General features: G+C 38.3%; 1 protein-coding gene across 1 annotated transcript in view; it reads right to left on the reverse strand.

The window, feature by feature from the left end:
• Positions 1 to 237: 237 nt before the first annotated feature.
• The window catches only part of pth2ra (parathyroid hormone 2 receptor a), a 64,319-nt gene continuing 42,998 nt past the window's right edge, over positions 238 to 21,558 (reverse strand). Inside the window, exons 8-13 of the mRNA XM_046845993.1 lie at positions 20,299 to 20,359; positions 15,976 to 16,042; positions 7,844 to 7,938; positions 6,247 to 6,385; positions 1,106 to 1,147; positions 238 to 964 (exon numbers count right to left, since the gene is read on the reverse strand). Coding sequence (XP_046701949.1) covers positions 572 to 964; positions 1,106 to 1,147; positions 6,247 to 6,385; positions 7,844 to 7,938; positions 15,976 to 16,042; positions 20,299 to 20,359 — 797 coding nt within the window. The 3' untranslated portion in view covers positions 238 to 571. The remainder of the gene's footprint in view (positions 965 to 1,105; positions 1,148 to 6,246; positions 6,386 to 7,843; positions 7,939 to 15,975; positions 16,043 to 20,298; positions 20,360 to 21,558) is intronic.

Here is a 21,558-nt window from a genome sequence, read left to right on the forward strand (position 1 = left end):
TTACTTTGCACTGTTGACCCCAGGTACCTGAACTCCTCCACCTTCACCACCTCTTCTCCCTGTTATATGAAGTATAACTAAAATTAACTAAATAACTAAAACTTCCCTGACTTTTTGATATCCATGTGTTAAATAGCATCATATGGGACTCATGTGAAGTCTAGTCTGTCAGAAGATTATTCAGAAACCTCAGAAGAAAAGGAACCTAAGAAGAAGTTAATACAGTGGTTCAGGTGTAGTCTTAATGCCAAACTCAATTTATTCAACACAGTGCTTTAAAAAGAAACCAACAATTCAAAGAAATAAAGTCACAGTCTGTCATAAAAGGAAGGATGTTGTTTCCAGATACAGTTTTATTTCTCATGCTTCTTAGAATTCAAAAAAAAAAGACATGATGATTGTGCAGTAGCCTGATTCTCCTTATCATCCATGATGGTTTGAAATCATCCAGCTGATTTTTTTAATGTGTTTCAATAGTAAGCTAAGAAGACAAAGCTTCTTTTGTAATGTCCTCTCATTAGATGAGTGGTGAAATGTTTTTGTCTTATGTCAAAGGTCCATATATTTCCGTCTACAAAGTCTCCTCGTCATCCTCAGGACCACTACTGAGACGAGCAGGCAGTGATTCTTTCAGCAGAATGTCATCTACTTGCTTTGCACTGTCCTCTGACTCCTCAGGAATGGATGGTGGTAGGCTGTCAGCGTCCGAGTTGCTGAGCACATAGCCTGGAAGGGCCATGTGGGCGCTGATGGAGGGGGCTCCTGTGCTACGATATACCCGGCTGGAGTAGAGTGTGGTGGAGCGTGTACCCGGTGCTCCTGTGGCTAGATGCGATTGGCTGCTGGTGCTGTTGTTGAGACCTGTTGGCACCGAGCCGTAGCGGTAAGAGCCACACATCACTGGACCCTTCCAGTCAAAGGCCAAGTTCCAACGTGTCCAGGTCTTTTTGATTTCGGTCTGGACCTGAGAACGATGGATAGATAGATGTAATGCTAGCATTTACCCAATCGCACTTACTAGTTCATCCATTATTCATTAAAAAAGAGAGGAAATTCTGGTTCAATATACAGGATTTGCAGACGATTTGGTTTGATTGGCACTCACCTCTCCGTTGCAGTAACAATAGATTATTGACACAAAGAAGCCCTGGATGAGAGAAAAAAAGGCAATAAGCCAACATCCTTGGTTTGTTATTTGTAACAATTAAATATGAACAAGTAAGCATTTCACAATCATTATATATCGTGCCTCATTATCAGTACTGCCTTGCTTTTGTATAAGGTTATAAACCACAGGTAGACATACTGTACTCTTCTCACTGGTTCGACTCATACTGCAATAAGGCAGAACCATTTCAGCCAATCAGTGTAGTAATGTGTAACCTATGCACCTATTTGTACAAACATCATCTCAAACGTAGCACATGTCATAATTCCTACATTTACTTTAGCAGACGCCCTTATCCAGAGCGACGTCTGTAGGCAAATCATATTTCATAGCTTTTATTAGATTACAGTGTGCTGAAAAGGTGAAGAAAAGAGTGCGGGCGGGGTGGAGTGGGTGGAGAAGAGTGACAGCAGGAGTGATTTGGGATAGAAGAGTATCTGTGAGAGTGAAAGGGAAAGTTTATAGGACTGTGGTGAGACCTGAGATGTTGTATGGATTAGAGACAGTGGCATTGAGTAAAAGACAGGAGGTGGAGCTGGAGGTAGCAGAGCTGAAGATGTTGAGGTTTTTTGTTGACGACGATGGACAGGATAAGAAATGAGTTTATTAGAGGGACAGCACATGTAGGACGTTTTGGGGACAAGGTGAGGGAGGTGAGATTGAGATGGTTTGGACATGTGCAGAGGAGGGACATGGGGTATATCAGTAGGAGAATGCTGAGGATGGAGCCACCAGGAAGGAGGAAAAGAGGAAGGCCAAGGAGGAGGTTTATGGATGTGGTGAGGGAAGACATGCAGGTAGTTGGTTTGAAAGAGGCAGATGTAGAGGACAGGGGGGTATGGAGACGGATGATCCGCTGTGGCGCCCCCTAACTGGGGAAGCTGAACAATGTGCTGAAAAGCGATTCACAGAAGTACTTGAAAGCCACGGAATGAAATCAGAGTAAACGTGCTAACAACAAAAGCAAGACGTGCAAACATACAAGCGTCTATAAACTCGAAATCCCTTTTTGTGCATGCGATTAAACAAATGTGTTGGGTAAAACGCCTGGGAAAACCTCTGTCTGTCAGTGATTAGCACAAAGTATTTGCTAAGGGGAAAAACCTCACAGACAAAACACACAGGACTCCTGATGGGGAAACAGACAAAACATAATTGGTTACAAATTAAGTTCTGTCTTTTTTTATTGATCAAGGTAAAGTACAGGGTAGAAATAAATAAATAAATTAGCACCTAATTCCTTCTTTCAGAACTAAAGAACCCAAATAAGAAAAATAACATTTTAAACATCTACAAATGATAATAATTGGACAGCTATAAGAAATACTTGACAATGGGGGAAAAAATAACACACCCATACTACTTCATATGTTTTTCATTATTCAATGTTGCCAGCTGTCAATTAGTTCTTGATATGTAGTACTTGGAGATGAGAGGGAGAGAGAGTGAGAGAAAGAAAAAGAGAGAGAGAAAAACAAAAAAGCATCATGTCTGTTATTGCAGATGACCAAAAAGCCTGTTTAAAATATGACTATTTTTTTTTCTTTGTTGTTTTTTTATTGAATTTCAATTCAATGTATTTTTGCAAATAATGAGTCAAAATAATAGAAATAGTCTGTCAGTTTGCTTGTTATTAAATGCGTGTGCTGTGGAAAAGTGATACGGAAGCATAATATGGTCAGGACCTGCCTGGGACTACTTTGGCTGTGCAATAACTTACATGCACATGTTTGAACATCAGTTAACCAATCAAAATAAAGTATTAAATAATACTAGCACTGCATTTTCCTTTCATTCAGCCAAAACTGTTCCATCATGACAATGAACCTGTGCACACAATGAGAGCTCAATGAAGATATGCTTTACAAAGGTTGGATCAGAACATCTTAAGTGGCCTGCTACAGAGATCTGATTTTAACCCTATTGAACACCTCTGGGATGAATTGGAACGCTGACTGTTCCCCAGACCTCCTTACTCTCTCTAACATCAGTACCTGACCTTACTAATGCCCATGTTGCTGAATGAGCACAAATCTACTCAAGTACAATCTAATGGAACATCCTCCCAGAAGAGTGGAGGTTATTATAACAGGGAATGGGCATTAAATGTGGAATGGGATGTTCATAAAGCACATACAAATCTCATAGTCAGGTGTCCACAAACTTTTGTCTAGTTTAGTTTTGTGCAGTTTAATGTAATTGTTGGATTTCTCGAGGATGGTGAGGTCATCTTTTGAGAGCAGGACTAAATAAGATACTGTGGCAGGGAAAGTGAGGCAAACACTTTGGAGACTTGGGGAGAAAATTGACTGATGAATGTTCTGTATGATTCACTGAAATGTAAACAAATGTTATACTTCAAAAAATGATCTTTATGAATTTTACTTCTACTCTATATAGACAAAATGTTTGTGGACTTCAGATCATACGATTTCTATGTGCTTTTTAAACATTCCATTCCAAAGGTGTTCAGTAGGGTTGAGATCAGAGCTCTATAGCAAGCCACTCAAGATCTTCCACTCCAACCCATAACTTCATGAAGCCGGCTTTGTGCTGCCATGCTGGAACAGGTTCGGGTCTGCTAGTTCAAGAAAAGGAAAAAAATTCAATACTACCTCATCCAAAGACATCTAATACAATTGCGTGCTTACAACTTTGTTGTAAAAATTGGGAAGAACCACATACGTCTGAAGTCCATATAGTAATTTTTACTAGAAATAAATGCTTCAAATGTGCACAATTATTTGCCACAATTATTTGGTTCTACTGGCAATTATTTGGCAGTAAAACCGTAAGCTTAAAAGATTAAAATGAGTACAAATGGGTAAAAATAGGTGAATTTTAATCTTCTCATTAAGCTCATTGAACATTTCTGAACCAATGCCAATGCTTTGTGTCCAACAAATTAGCAACCTGCCGTATGAACATAGACTTCAAATTGCAAATTGCATCATTAAGTAAACATTCCTTCATGTTTCAAACTGCACAAGCAAGTTGATTTCTTTTCAGCCCAGTGACATTTGAGGCACATCAACCCTCAGTTATCTGCAGAGTTTAATTATGATGGCAGACAAGTAGACACAAGCCATGGGTATCAAGTGTGCGGTCAGATTTCAGGTGGATTACAATTTCTATAAGGTATAAATTTTTGCTATGTGGAACCACGTACCATTTTCATGTTAATGGATGTAAAGTAATACAGAAAGTGAAGATTAGACTCTTCCCACTGCACCAGTTTCTCTCTCTCAGATCCAAAATGATCATCCATTATATGAGTACCCTTCTCCATTATTGTAATCATAATAATAATTTGTAACACAATCATTAAAAGGCACTTCATCATTATTCCATAATAAATAACCAACAATTATTTTTCTATATTTTTTTTTGTCAAATATCAAAATATCAATGCCTTAGAAGTCAATGAATAAGATGGCAATTATGAAAATTGTGAACAAAGCCCCTTATTAAATTAGGTAAAAAAGAAAAATACAGGACTAAGGGTCAATATTGCGTTTGAATAATTACACCAGGAGAGCGGAGCTCTGGAGTAGAGCAAGCTGTCATCATTTAAGTGCATGCTGTCATTTAATTTATGTAGATTGCTAATCATGTTAATTATGCATTAACAAAAAAAACCTTTAGTCAAGGTAAGTATATTTCATTAGCATTTAAACAGACCTCAAGTATTCATTCACTTTGTGTTTCAGGATGATGGAAATCTGGGGCATGTACAAGGAAGGAAAGAAAACGGTGCACTGAATATCAATATGAGAGATTTAATTTCAGCTGAGGTTGTGTGTGGGGACCTTAAATGGACTGCCTGGGTATTTAATTTATATGTACTCCTGCACTGAAGGCCTATATGAGATTGGGATTCCAATAACAAAGGGTTTTCAATAACTTCTGCATTCGATTTGCAGACCAATTTAAAGAAATTGAACCGGTGGATAGTTAGGGAGTATACGTTTCTGTTAAAACAGTTCTAGTTTTCTGCAGACGAACATGTGATGATTTCGAACGAGAAGAAGCTACCAGACGGTGCAAAATGCCCAAACTGCACATAGGATTTTCAGGCTAAACAGCAGCTGTCAGGCTGCACTTTAAAGTCCCTGACAGAAGAGTGTGAGGTCTGGGCAACCAGGAGCGCAGGCTTTGTCAAAACAGCAGGTAGATCTCATGAATAACATTTCAAAATGCATAAAACATGGATTTTAAAACCGGCACGGACGGATTTGTAAAATACTGCACAATTCTTGCGTTTTCGTTGTACACACTTATTGTGTTAACTGCAGCTTTCAAGAATACCACACACACTGAGTGCTGAATGGGAAGAGAACTTCTACTGAAATTATACCTTCATAATAAACATATAGGACTGTGGTGAGACCTGAGATGTTGTATGGTTTAGAGACAGTGACATTGAGTAAAAGACAGGAGGTGGAGCTGGAGGTAGCAGAGCTGAAGATGTTGAGGTTTTCGTTGGGAATGACGACGATGGACAGGATTAGAAATGAGTTTATTAGAGGGACAGATCATGTAGAACGTTTTGAAGACAAGGTGAGGGAGGTGAGATTGAGATGGTTTGGACATGTGCAGAGGAGGGACATGGGGTATATCAGTCCTTATAAAGCAAGCTACATAAGGATATTGTTTGCCACAGAACCCTTACCCCATCCTCACTGAACCTCTATGGGATAAATTACAATTCACAACATACCTCAGGCTTCCTTTACCTACAAAAATTCTTGTAGCTGAATTATCAAATTCCCAAAGAGAGAAGATTATTATAACAGCAAAGAGGAAATATATCTTGGAAGGAATGTTCAGGAAGCCCTGTGTGCCCTTACCATGAAAGTGCTGATCTGGAACCATAGTGTAAATTAGAACACATAATAAGTTACTAAATACTGGTTAGTTATTAGTTACACCTTGAATTCCCTCTGCAGATGCATACGATTCAATAATTATTATGTAGTTTATAATAGTCTAGCAAATCATTGCATCATTGAATGAAGATCACATGATATGTGATTGTCTGAGGTGTGCAAATTGCACCTTAGCTGATGAATAAGTACCTGGAAAGAGTTGAAGAAGAGCTCGCAGTACATGCGAACTTCCCAGCCGAGTCCCTCGAAGGTGTGTGGCATTCCCACAAACACAATGTAGTGCACACCAAAAACTAAGACCAACACCAGCGTGGATTTAGCCAGCTTCCTGTTTGCAGACACAAGAGGTCAGGTGATGAAGTCATTACGATGATATTTCAGAACACACAGCAGCATACAATGTACAAATTAGCCTACGAAACATGCGAGCAGAAATCATTCTTTATCTATGATAGATAACAGAGAAGTATTATTAAAAAGACAACACTGTACAGTACATAAATCCAACACTAGGATTAAAGAAGATCATTTATCTTTCTAAGACTTTATCCAGGTCAGAGCTGCAGTGGATTTGGGAACTACTCCCAAGACGATTGTTAAACAATGGTACACAACTGCTGGGGAAGCCAGAGGGCTGATTTATAGTAGCTAATCCACCCCTGGCAGTGTATCACAAAGCACCTGGACAGAATCCACACAGAAAACATCTGCAGTAACATGAACTCAGTGCCACCTCGCTGATGCAAGAACTTATATTTTGCACAAAGCTCTGAATTACCAGGAAATTTTACATACAAAATTCAAATAAATTCGGTGTGACGTTACAGGGCTCATATTGGAAACTTTTTAACGGGCAAAGACTAGAGAATACATCGGGTTTAAAGCTCCTCAATTGATCCACCAACAATCCACTAATCCACTCCCATTGAGGAATCGATGGCGTATAATAATGTTCTCTCTTACACACAAAAATCTAAAACTCGTTGGAAGTTGAATCGAATTAACAAAGTTTTGGGGAAAGTAGATCATTTCATCATATAGCCAGCGTTGTGATGTTTTATCGAAAACTCGTGTTCTTTTGAAAAGCACGATTTAAACGATGCGTGTCGACACCCTCTTTTATAATTTTGTAAACATAGGTGATGTGGCCTTGTTGGCAAAAGTGCCACCTGGTCAGACTGGCAGCTGTGATTATACTGCATATTTCAGTGGGATAGCTTTTCAAAAGAATTGATTACTGTTATTAACCGCACCAAATTGCATGCCTTTGCAGATTGCTTGCTTTCTGACTGCGTATATGGACAAATAGCTTTTGAACACTAGAAAGCAAAAGGTAGCAATTATCATCACTTCATGTGCATGATCTGGGCTTGTTTTTTTTTCACCCTTCTGCTATTTGCAGTAAAATAGTAAAATACACTGTTTTGTAAATGTATTAGACTTAAATCAGCAAACACGTAGGATCAAATAGAACAAGACGCCTGACTAGTGGAACAAAACCACAAAATACCAATACTGTGATCAGGATCATATAATGCTGCCTATAAGCAGGAGCACTACGGGATCTATTTCTTCCTTGACTCATATAATTCCTAGAGCATGCACTCTTGGCTGAAAAGACTCTACAACATTTGCCTGAAGCTCGTTTCTCATCTACAGCACCTTACTACCGCGGGGGCAGTTCACTCCAGGAATCCCAATGCCAGTGTTTCACTGAGAATTAAAACTGATACTGCGTGATCTCTAGATATGAAATGATTGAGGTGCACAAAAATGGTACACAAACCTGTACTGTTTTCTCGTGTCATATCTGCCTGCGTTGGTCTCCCGGATCTTGGTTGCCAGCACCCGAACAATATTCACAAATAGGATGAAGTTTAGCTGAGTAAAAGAGAATGGGGAAGGAAAAAAACAATCACTGAATCACTGAGGTGATGAATCGCTTACAGAAATGTACATAAGATATCGAGTTTCATTTTGTGCAATAAAGTCTCCTGCTGTAAGCTGAATCTAGTTATGCTCACTACACAGAAATGAAACAGATCTTAATTCCAAGACCTTCACACACTCTACTCTTTATATTGCTGCTTTTAGAATGATTTATAATCACACCCATAGAAAAGCCCCCAAAATCACTTATCTACTACCGTAGATTCAATGTAAAGTAAAAGAACGCAAGTCTATGTAAATGGCAGGTACTGACACGAGTTGTACGAGACCCGGAAGTCCATTCAGGCCGAACACAAAGCAGCGAATTCATTAGGCTTTTGACAGTTGCTGAGCTTACTAACCAGTTCATAGATATAATCACTCTCCATGAATCAAAGCCTGTCACTGCAAGCTGCTACCAGATGGCTATTTTTGAATCACGAGTGTTTTGTTTAGCGGTTGGAATGAGAATAATGGATTTTTTCCCATGCTGGTTAAGGAATTATTTGAAAACTGCTAACTGCTTGCTGAATGAGCACAGTTGGAAGTCTGTGAGTCAGATTTCTAGCATGGTTTAACAAGGCTTCTGAATTAGAAGAAAAACACACACACACAAAACAAACTCTGAATCTCATTCTTGTAGTTTAAAGAAATAAACAGACACACAAAATTACAAAAGAAAACCAACAATGTTAATTTGTGGTCTAATAAGACGCAGTCCTGTGTTGGTGTCATTGGAGTTTTATCACATTCGAACATTATTTATGAATTGACAAGAATTTTAATAGCAAATGTATGCACATGTATCAACATATGCAGTGACAGTGGTAAAGAGTGTTGTCTAACATGTTGCTCCAAATTCTCCAACAGGCGTTCAATTGGGGTTTAGATTTGGTAGGTGTTAAAGTATATGCTTTATGTCTTTTTCACCTTCGTCAGTCCATTCAGTAAGCACTTATGCTTTGGGGAATGGGGTGAGTATTATGTAGGAAGAAAACTTTCTCATTGGCACGAAAAGTCAGAAGGAACTTCATCGTTATTACCATTTTGATCCAAATGACAAATCGACACGTCTATGAATGCATTGGGAACCTAATGTGTCTTTTGTAGCAAATGTGAGCCACCAAACAGCTGGCAAAGTTCAAGCACAAGGCAGCGAAAGGAAAAAACAGAGATCGCCATCCTTCCTATAGAAGAAGAAAGAAATGTTGTGGGGGAACTTATATACTGTAATAAGGACTATGCCTGTTGCCCACAAGAATTTATTACATTAAGGCTGCCTTGCAGTTGTTGTTTTTGAAATTTCAAAGCATTCAAGACATTCTCCAGTTATGGAGGTGTGTGTTTTTATATGTGACAAGATCATAAAAAAAAGCAACAAATTAGAATTCCAATCTTTTTGCATTGCTGTACATTCTTGGTTAGTTTAAAAGATTTAATAAATAAAGTGTATACTCTGTGAATGAAACACTGGTTATCTTTAAAAGTGCTAGAATGAATTTCAATGGGAATTGTTTTTTCATACACTATTTAGGATACACATCCGTAAATAAAACTAGGTCAAGGTTAAAACCAGACCGAGCCCAGGAAAAGGGGAGGTGATGCAAGAAAATTAGCGTAAAGCTTAAACACTTAATGTGCATATCTCTATCTTTAGCCACTCTTTTCATAAAACCTTGTTTACAGTGTTCATAACACACCCTAAATAATATAAATGGACTTTTCCCCTATTTCCTGAAATTGCAGGTTATTTTTTTAATAGCAGTTCTAAACCATGTACAGTCTAAATATTATAAATAATATAATATAGTAATAATACAGTAATAATATACAAATTATTCCTGTTTCAAACAGTGGAGGTTATGTGATCCTACACAAAAACTACAAGATCGAAGCATGCTATATAGACAAAAGGGGTGCGTTCGGTGTTCCAGTAAATTCCAAATGTGTTGAATATTTTGAGATCTTCCATTCCAACCCATGTAAACCATCTTTTGAAGGAGCTGTCCAGTCCTAGTTCATGTAAAAGGAAAATTTTCGGCTAATGCAATGCTTCATACTACAATGTGACTTTGTCCATATAGTGCATACGCTCAATAGAATTAAATTTATATAGATGCCTTAGCAGTGAAATGAATAAAAGGATCCCCTATAAATGTATCCCTAATGAGTGAGCAATGCTGGTAATAATGGTATAAGGATGATGCCTTGAGAGGAACCAGACTCATCCAGGTGACACCTAAAATCCATTCATTATAGTTTATCATTCTTGAGTTGTACTGGATAGTGACCCGTTCACTGATAGGCACTTAAATGCAGATCAGTTCCTCCGAATCCATTTATGCGTGCATAGTATAACAGCGAAGTTTTCCTTAATGACATATGATTAGATTTCACATTTTTACAGGTGATTTAATAAAGAGTACCCCCTCTTGTTGAGTTGATTGTTGATTTAATCAGCACACTCTCAGCATGTCTTAAACAGATTGAGCTGTACTTTCCTTTCATGCGACTTTCTTTCCACGGTTAAGCAACATATCCTGTTCACGCATGACCGACTGCAGTCAGGGCCTGAATATTCAATCACTGTTTAAAGCTACAGGACGTCAAATGTTGAACATGCACATTGACCTGAAATAATGCTGTGCTGCCGTTTTTCCCAATTAGCAACCGAGGCGCACGCAACAATGCTGAAGCAGAACTTGCACACATTTAGCAGGTAGATTTGTGTGTGTTTGTGTATGTGAATGTGTGTGTGTGTGTGTGTGTGTGTGCTCTCTGGGGGATTTCCCTGCAAAATGTGATCGATTAAACATCTGTTTTTTTAATTTGCAACTTGCGTCATAATAATTATAGTCCTGTGTCCAAGTGCTTTATCTTGATCATTTGCTTCAAACCAGCTGAAAAAAAAAAATACAATTTTACATAATTTTATTTATGTTACTGATTGTGTTGGTTTTTGTGGTTGCCAAATAGAGCATTTATAATAATAATAGTAATAATAGCAATAATAATAATAATAATAATAGTAATAATAGCAATAATAATGATAATAATGATAATAATAATAATAATAATAATAATAATAATAATAATAATAATAATAATAATAATAATAATAATAATAATAATAATAATAATGATGCAAAACACGCAAAAATAGAACAAATGATATCAATCTGGCAACAATCAGAAGAGCATTACTTGTGGAGCTGAGCTTTTTGGGGAGGCCATGGATTGCAGCATCAAAATAGGTCAAGCAAGAGACAAAGCATTACTGTGAAAACTGAATTTGGAGAGATATGATCTAACCTGCTGTTGAGCCCAAAAACTGAAAGAGTATGCCATTTTTTTTAAAAGAACAGTGTTTCAAGCTATTATTATCCCTGTAATCTTTCATTCAACTTCAGTACCTGCTTTAGGGTCAGTGTGGAACTGGTGTCTAATCTCTAGAACCCTAGCTATGAGGCACTAGGTCATGATGGATCTGGAAGCTATCCCTGGATCCTTGCCTTTGTAAGCCTTTCTGTGACTACTACGATGAGATTGAGGAGAAAGAGCCAAAAAGAGCTGGAAAGAAATTCAAATTCATCACACACAGCAAATCTGCACACCCAGTTTTATCAACTATTTGTGTGGAAGAGCGAGAGCAAAAAGTAAACACAATAACACATCTCCTCTGGAAGTGTTTCCTTTTGCACTATAAGCATATGCTGTTTAAATGGGATTCACGTATGTATAAAATATGTGTAATTCTTTACACAGCACTACTAAAGGCCACGTTGGTCTACAGTGTGTCAAAAGCATCAACTACTAGACAGACACCAGTTGTGGCAAAAATAAGGGAACTGTTTAACAACAAATAAACAATCCATCATTCTAACATACATTATATGGACAAAAGTATCAGGACACCTGACTTTACCATTCATATAAGGTTCTTTCACAAACTGTTACCACAAAGTTGTATCCATCATCATCCATAAACCTCCTCCTTCCTCTTTTTGTCCTTCCTGGTGGCTCCATCCTCAGCATTCTCCTACTGATATACCCCATATCCCTCCTCTACACATGTCCAAACCATCTCAATCTAGCCTCTCTCGCTTTGTCTCCAAAATGTCCTACATGCGCTGTCCCTCTAATAAACTCATTTCAAATCCTGTCCATCGTCATCACTCCCAACAAAAACCTCAACATCTTCAGCTCTGCTACCTCCACCTCCACCTCCACCTCCTGTCTTTTACTCAATGCTACTGTCTCTAAAGCATACAACATCACAGGTCTCACCACAGTCCTATAAACTTTCCCTTTCACTCTCGCAGATACCCTTCTATCACAAATCTATCCTGCTATCACTCTTCTCCACCCACTCCACCCTGCCTGCACACTTTTCTTCATTTCTCTAACACAAACTCCATTATTTTTGCACTGTTAACCCCAGATACCTAAACTTATCTACCTTCACCACCTCTTCTCCCTGCAACCGCACCACTCCACTGCATTCCCTCTCATTCACACACATGTACTCTGTCTCACTCCTACTGGCTTTCATTCCACTTCTCTCCAGCATGTACCTCCATCTCTCCAGGCTCTTTTCAACCTGCTCCCTACTCTCACCACAAATCACAATATCATCCGCAAACATAATGGTCTACAGAGACTCCTGTCTGACCTCGTCCTTCAACCTGTCTATCACCACTGCAAACAGGAAAGGGCTCAGAGCCGATCCTTGATGCAGTCCAACTTCTACCTTTAACCATTCTGTCGTTCCTACTGCACACTTCACTGCTGTCACACTGTATATACTTCTCCATCAACATTCTCTAAGCAAATAATGCGTCTGTGGTGCTCTTCCTCGGCATGAAACCATAAAGTTGCTCACAGACGGTTATCTCTTCTCTCAGCCTGGCTTCCACTACTCTCTCCCATAACTTCATGGTGTGACTGATCAACTTTATTCCCATGTAGTTATCTCCCTTATTCTTCAAAATCGGTACCAGCACACTCTCCATTCCTCAGGCAACTTCTCACCTTTCAAAATCCTAATAAACAATCTGGTTAAAAACTCCACTGCCATCTCTCCTAAACATCTCCATGCTTCTTCTGGTAAGCCACCTGTTCCTACCGAATTTTCATTCTTCATCCTCGTAATCGCTGTTCTAACTTTCTCCTTACTAATCCTGTCCACTTCCTGCTTCACCTTCTCCACATCATCCACCCCTCTCTCTCTCATTTTCCATATTCATTGGCTGCTCAAAATACTTCTTCCACCTTCTCAACACACTCTCCTCACCAGTCAACACATTCCCATCTGCATCCTTAATTGCTCTAATTCGCAGCACATCCTTCCCAGCTCAGTCCCTCTGCCTCGGCAGTCGGTATAAATCCTTTTTTCCTTTCCAACTTTCAGTTTATACAAAGCCTAGTCTTCCTGTTTCATCTGTTCTCAAGATGAAAGAGGATGTACAGTGTCTGCATCAATATCACCAGTGCTGAACATAAAACGTATTCCCTAAACCTACCAGTGCTCTGTGCTTTTACTTTCCTAGCATTACACATGCACTCCAGTGCTCTAGGAAACCAGTAATAGACTCGACTCAAATTAAGGGAACATAATACCCCACTACAACGTAAATAGGCTATTTTGGAGAGAGAAATAAAGTTCACTATTTTCTCATTGCTTTATTGCACAAAGAGATACATTTGTGAAAGAATAATTGGCTCTCAGGAGCACAGTGAATTCCAGCGTGGTACCGTGATAGGATGCCACCTGTGCAATAAGTCCAGTCTTAAAAGTGGTAGGCCACGAAATATCACAGAGCGGGTCAGCGGATGCTGATACTTTCTGAAGAGTCAATAGCTACAGACCCCTAACTTGTGGCATTCAGATAAGCTCAAGGACAGTGCAAAGAGAACTTCATGGAATGAGTTTCCATGGTCGATCAGCTGCATCCAAGCCTGACATCACCAAGTGCAATGCAAAACATCAGATGCAGTGGTGTAAAGCACTTAAGGCACTGTCTGGCAATCCGATGGACGAGTCTGGGTTTGGTGGTTACCAGGAGAACGGTACTTGTCTGACTGATTATGATGTATTTGTAGTTGTTTTTCAGGAGTTGGGTTTGGCCCCTTAGTTCCAGTGAAAGGAACTTTAATGCTTCAGCATACCAAGACATTTTGGACAATTTTATGCTCCCAACTTCAACGTGACTGCACACCCATGCACAAACAAGGTCCATAAAGACATGTATAAGTGAGTTTAGTGTTTAAGATCTTGACTGGCCTGCAGTCCTGACCTCAACCTGACTGAACACCTTCGGGATGAATTAGAGTAGAGACTGCGATCCAGACCTTTTCATCCAACATCAGTGTTTGACCTCACAAATGTGCTTCTGGAAGAATGGTCAAACATTTTCATTAACACACTCTAAACCCTGTGGAAAGCCTTCCCAGAAGAGTTGAAGCTGTGATAGCTGCAAAGGGTGGGCCAACGACATATACTTTTGGCAATATAGTGTGTGTATATATATATATATATATATGATGTTAGCAGCAGATCCTTTAGATCCTGTAAGTTGTGAAGTGGGGTCTCCATGGAACGGACTTGTTTGTCCAGCACATCCCACAGACGCTTAATTGAATTGAGATCTGGGTAATTTGGAGGCCAAGTCAACACCTCAAATGTCTTGTTATGCTCCTTAAACTATTCCTAAACCACAGTCATCTGGGAATACATGGTCTGCAACAATGCTTAGGTAGGTGGTACGTGTCAAAGTAACATCCACATGGATGGCTGGACCCAAGGTTTCCCAGCAGAACATTGCCCAAAGCATCATACTGCCTCCGCCAGCTTGCCTTCTTCCCATAGTGCATCCTGGTACCATTTGTTCCACAGGTAAGCAACACATTGTTCCCCTTCAGGAACTGAGCTGCGTCGAACGCTATGGGAGGATTTTCAAGAGCGCTCCAAAAATCCTCCCATAGCGTTTCGACGCAGCTCGAGTTCCTGAAGGGGAACTAGGGTTACGTTCGTTACCTAGAGACGTTGTAAAGAAAACGTGATTTTTCAGACCAGGCCACCTTGGTCCACTGCTACGTGGTCTAGTTCTGGTTTCCGTGGTGGACAAGAGGCACCCTGACTGCTCTAAGGCTATACAGCACTATACACAACACAATATTTATTCAGACACCTTTCTATCAGAACCAGCATAAACTTTTGAGAAACAAAAGTTTATATGTAAACATTTTACTAAATAAAAACTCTTTTTATCTTTTAATTAACAATTTGCTAATTCTGCTGGGTGTATTTGCTCTTATTACACTTCACTCCTCTGGATAGATTTCAGAGTTTGCTCACAGAGATTTATGTTCAGATGTTGAAATGTCCAATGCAATACATATTTAATGACTTATCCAAAAAATATATATTGAAATTTACAAATATTATCTAAACTAAGCATTTACGGTGTGGTTGAGCATTAGAGACATAAAGCTTTGATCATTTTCTTTGGAAAAAGCACAGTGTCTTTTTCTAACACATAAATCTGAGCTGAACATGAAAACTCCTGTGATATGTAATTAGTTCCCTGTTGAGCTCAGCGGTTTTTTTTCTGTTAGTCTTGCTGTCTTTGCCTGTCATAGTCCTCACAAACTGCACAAATCAAGCCTGTGTTTGGTATAATGGTTCTGCTATGTGACTATATCTGTTCACTTGCTAATCCCGTTAATTGAAGGCGTAAATGTGAACGTGTCTCGCGATCAAACACACCTGAACACAATATGGAGTCTAATCTGTTTCCTGTCTGAATCACATTCACTCAGGGGCTTCAGACTCACAGTTGGGGGGGGGGATAATATTTGCGCAAAGGCAAGCAATTTCCTTCACCTTATGTGGAACCGCCTCAGTTTTTCAGCACTTGTTCAGACACACTCAGCCTCTTGAGAAGTGTTTATTGCATATGTGTGACATGGTTTTTTTTCCTCACTTACCCCAATGGCTGTCAGGATAGGGACTTGATAGATCCATTTGATGTTGCCTGCGCTTAGCTCCCAGCATCTACCGAGGAGACGAGAGATTTGAAAATCATGTAGGAAATAATGTAGGAAAAAGGGACCAAGACTGTGAGTAATAGTAAGAAGGAAGTGGGAAGACAGAGACAAAGGGCAGAATTTTTAAGATTATTAAGAACTATTGGCGGAAAAAACTGCAAAACCAGCTGTGTTCTAGTTCATCTTACATAAATAAATGTACTGCTTGGATACATTTCACATCTCATCTCAGTTGTTCCAGCCTCTCTAATCTGGGTATAAATGTTCACTCTGAGCTGCATCGTTGAGATCTGAGGATAATTATCCCTGTAAACATGATCATCAATGGAGCATTTCTGAAGGGTCTTTTTTATGTATACAAAACATATCACACCGCCTTAATCACCGGTTGCAATTAAGCACTCAAATACCACGGGCTAATCTTGTTCATCCTGGTTACTATGCTCCTTTAAATGCAATAAAGCTATGGAACCTAATAACAACATGCCAAGTATAGAAATTTTATACAATAGGATCTACATAACAAAAAGCTGCTTATTAGTAATATTAACAGCTCGATGGATTAATAGTTGAGATCATAAGATTATATATGCCTTGCAGAATTTCCTAATAAAACAAACAAACTAACGAATAAACTTTCTTTCGGCTTCTCCCATTAGGGGGCGCCACAGCAGATCATCCGCATGTTTGATTTGACACATGTTTTACGCTGGATGCCCTTCCCAACACAATCCTCCCCATTTATCCAGGCTTGGGTCCGGCACTAAGAGTGGCTGGGTTGGTTCCCTGACTAGGGATCGAACCCGGGCCGCAGCGGTAAGATCCTAACCACTAGACCACCAGGGGACCTTAACAAACAAATGAATAATATATGCAATTTAAATTTGCATTTCGTTTGTTATTTAGTGCTGCACACAAACATTCGAACATTTTTAGAGATTTGGGGGGCATTTCGGCAGGCAACCTAATCCAGAGCAGCTATAGGGTTAAGGGCCTTGTTTAGGGGCCCTGGGGTTGCAGCTTGGTGGGGATGGGATTTCAAGACTTTTTAGATCCAATACCTTAACCAATAAGCCATGACCTTCCAAATGAAAGGGCTTTTGAAAAGGGCTCACATATGCAGTAGTTTATGCAAGGCAAATATAAAAGAAAAATGAATTGACACATATGAGAGAACAAATGAATGGCGGAAACCTTAAACAAATCTATTACATATTTATAGACAAACACTACATAGTACAGAAGTTGGTGGACACCTGACAATCAGATTTGTATCTTCTTTTTGAACATCCCAGTCCACATTTGCTGTTCTAATAACTTCCACTCATTGAGAAGATGTTCCACTAGATTTTAAAATGGGTTGTGGATATTTGTGCTCATTCAGCGTTTCATGAAGTCAGTGTTCTAAGGGATGTTGCTTGGAACTTTTATGAATGAATTCTAGATTTATGCAATAAATGTATAACCTTTTTTAATACTAAAATTGACAATATTTATCAACAATTAACTCTTCGAACTAATATAGCGCTTGATCTGTTGTATCTGCTTTCCCATGATTCTCTTCTGTCTTCATTTTATAGCTTTGAACTTTTGACTGTTGATGAAATATCAAGTTTTATTCGGCAATCTAAGTCTTTCATCTGTTGGTTAGATCCTCTCTTCACTCACTTAGTCAAAGCCTGCTTATCTTCTCTATCTGGTATAGTAACTTTCTTTCGGCTTTTCCCATTAGGGGTCACCACAGTGGTTCCGCATGTTGGCACATGTTTTTACGCTGGATGCCCTTCCTTACTCAACCCTCCCTATTTATCCGGGCTTGGGACCAGTTCTAAGGCTTGTGCACCCCTAATGGCTGGGGTCGGTTCCCTGACCAGGGATCGAACCCGGGCCGCAGCGGTGAGAACACCGCATCCTAACCACTAGACCACCAGGGAACCATCTCTATCTGGTATAGTAAACAGATATAATACACTCTTCTTTAACCTCTGGTGTGGTTCCTTCAGCTTTTAAGGTTGCTGGAATAACTTTAAGATTAGGAAATTGACCAATGATACTAATTATTTTGCCGATTTTCCCACATTTTCCAATTTCCCCTTTGGAAATTTGGAAAGGTTGTTTCTTCTCAGGTTTATTCCCAATTTCTAATTTGTCCAACTTAAAATCTTCAGATCATACTCCTCATTTGTTACCGCTGGTGTTCCACAAGGCCCACTTTTATTTTTAATTGACTTATCACTTCTTAGTTATATTTTTTCAGGAAATATGGCATTCATTTTCATTGTTAAGCAGATGACACCAGCTCTATTTGTCCTCCCAACCAATTTGTAGTCGTCTTTTCTCCTCTCTTTTGAATTGTTTAGAAGAAATTTCTAGTGATCATTTTATAATCTCCGCATCTTCTCAGAGTCTTGGTGTCCTCCTTAATAGTACATTGTCCTTTGAAAAGCACATGAAAAATATTACTTGGTCTGTGTAATTCCATCTACAGAACATCAGTCCGTTCCTCGTATCCAATTTTACAGTCATTCTTGTACATGCTTCATGATTTGGTTTACTGTCAAATATCAAATCGAGTACTCGATTCTGCTTCTCACTTTTAGGGCTCTTCATAATCTTGCTCCCTCATATCTCTCTGACTTGCTTCATACTGACATCTCAAAGCATATCCTCAGATTTTCTTAATCTGTTTCCCTTGTTGTATCTTCTGTTTGTTAAGTTGGGCTGCTCCTCATCTTTGAAATTCTCTTCCACAATCTATACAAGAAAGTGTCTGTTTGACCACTTTTACATCATGCCTTTTTACATCTGTTCAGATTGGTCCATGTAATGTATCTACATCAAAGAAAAGAAATGACTATGCCAAGTACATTGAATTAAATGTATGTAAAAAATGCTGATGATGCTGATTTTAATTTAAAACTGTTCGGTCTTTATATGAGATATGAAAATGATATTTTGTTTAGCCAGTTTTTAAATAGACTTACAGACAATTATGTTTTAATCTATGTGTGTTTGCTAAGATGATGGATGTACTTTTATCTTTTCTTTAAAATTGATTGTTGATGGCTTTATTCTATTAATCCATGCCTAAACAATATTATTATTCGCATCCATATGATCGTTCTCTCGTACTGACCCAATTTCATTTTCTTTAAATTGTATTTTGCAGACATTATATATAAAAGCAAACAGTCTCATTTGAGTGGAATAACAGGCAAGTGGTCTCAGCTGCAGATGTTGGGGGTCCCACTGATTTCACCACTAAAGTAACACAACGCAGAGATGAAATGGATTACAGTTAACTTGCTAAACATATCAGTAAAGATTTTATTCAATACTTATTCTTCATTGATTGACAAATTATAAAGCTAGATTGAAATCTTGAACTCTGCTTGCCCTCAAGACGGAGAAACAATTAGCAGATTAACCTTTGAAGTTGAGATTTTATCACGGCAAATATGCAAATGGGAAAAATATACAAAAGCTTGTTGCAATTTCATTTGCATTGGTGTGTAAAATCGTCTGGACGTAACGGTTAGTAATGGTATAGGGTTTTTGGCAGCAAAATCTTATAATTCTTAATAAATAATATACTACATCCCAGGCAAATAAGGTCACAAAGTTAGTGAAACATCTTTAACACTAAAGCTTTTACATATATGATATTTACATGCTGAGAACGGATTCCATACACTTTTTACCACAAAGTTAGAGGCACTCAAATGTCCAGGATGTCTTAATTAACTGCTACTTACAAATCCAGGTCAACGTATAAACTGGAGTAGAAGATATTTAGTGTCCTGCTATAAAGCTTTCACCTCAGCCCAACTAAAAACCTTTGAGATGAATTGAAACACCAACTTCACCCTACATCAGTATCTTACTTTACTAACACACTTCAGGCTAAATGAGCAGAAAACTCCACAAGAACACACTTCAAAATCTAGTGGAAGATCTTCCCGAAAGAGTGGAGGTTATTATAAGAGTGAATTGGGATGAAATGTGGAATGGGATGTTCAAAAAGCGTATAGTCGGGTGTCCACAAAGTTTTATCCAAATAATGTATTAGCATCGAATTGTATGCTAAATTTTGTCTTCAGCCTGCATTTAAGGATTTCATGCTAAATTAGCATTAAGCTATAATACATTTGAAGTTAAATAAATAAATATGAAGGTACAATAAGCAAATGTTTTCATCATGCTAAATCTAGGCCCTTACATCACAGCTCAGTTTTCATTAGTGTGCATGCAAAAGCCCTTTACCTGGAATCTGCTACAGTTGCTCTTACGATTGCCCAGGCTGAGACAAAGAGAGCAGGAACACCTGAACTCAGAGTCGAAGAAAAAGACAGTAATCATTTACAATCAGCTCATGTTACAAGAAGCTCTCCAATGTCCCTGCCTTGAGTCTGTGCATTGTTATTTGCAATCAGTTTACAAGAGCCGTGCAGACAGTGTACATACAACTTTGCACTAACATTGTACACACTAATTAAGGCATAGATTTTATAGAATAATTGGGAAATTAATGAAGAATTTGAAAACGCTTTGTTTCTTTGCTTTGTTTTATTTTTGAAACAATTTTTTTTAATTATTATTATTATATTGTCTGCTTCTGTGTGCTGTCATTCTTTTATGGTGTGTACTGGAGCGTGCAGTCAGCAGTCAACCTGAAAAAAAAGGACTAGTTCTCTGAACAATGTAAAATATATATTTGCAAAATAATAGCTAATAAAAATATTAATTTTATTGGTTAATGTGATTTTTGCTTCTGAACCTCAAACATTTCCTTTTCTTGGATTTATCCATGGTTGGCCTTCCAGCGGACAAAAGCTCAACATGATCAAGATCAACAAGATCACCATAATCTTCAAATTTAGACTAACATGTAAAAAAAACCTCTAAACTAAACTAAAAAAAAATTCGAATTAAATTACCGGGAGCTGCAGGTTGCCCACCCCATAATTAGATATTAATTTATTTATTAATATCTAATTATGGGGTCGGCAACCTGCATCTCCCGGTAATTTAATTAGGTCACAGCGGTGTAGGAAAACTCCACTAATTTACAAAAAAAAAAAGAAATTTGAAAAAAAAAAATGTAATTTGAATTTATTCAATAATTTGAACAATGTATTAATTAATTTATTATTAGCTCCGGATAAATTAATTAGAATTGTTTTTATTTTACTTAAGAGTATTTTTACATGTTAGTCTAAATTTAAAAAAATGATGGTAATCTTGTTGATCTTGATCTTATTGAGCTTTTTGTCCGCTGGTAGACCAACCATGGATAAATCCAAGAAAAGGAAAGGTTTGAGGTTCAGAAGCAAAAATCACATAAACCAAATAGAATAAATATTTTATTTCGCTATTATTTTGCAATTATATTTTTTTAATTGTTCAGTGTAATTGTCTTTTTTTTTATTCAGGTTGACTGCTGACTGCACGCTCCAGTACACAAAATAAAAGAATGCCAGCACACAGAAGCAGACAGATTTTTGGTTTTGCAGCAGGTGGATA

The sequence above is a fragment of the Silurus meridionalis genome, chromosome 3 (assembly GCF_014805685.1).
Source record: "Silurus meridionalis isolate SWU-2019-XX chromosome 3, ASM1480568v1, whole genome shotgun sequence".
Classification (NCBI taxonomy): Eukaryota; Metazoa; Chordata; class Actinopteri; order Siluriformes; family Siluridae; genus Silurus; species Silurus meridionalis.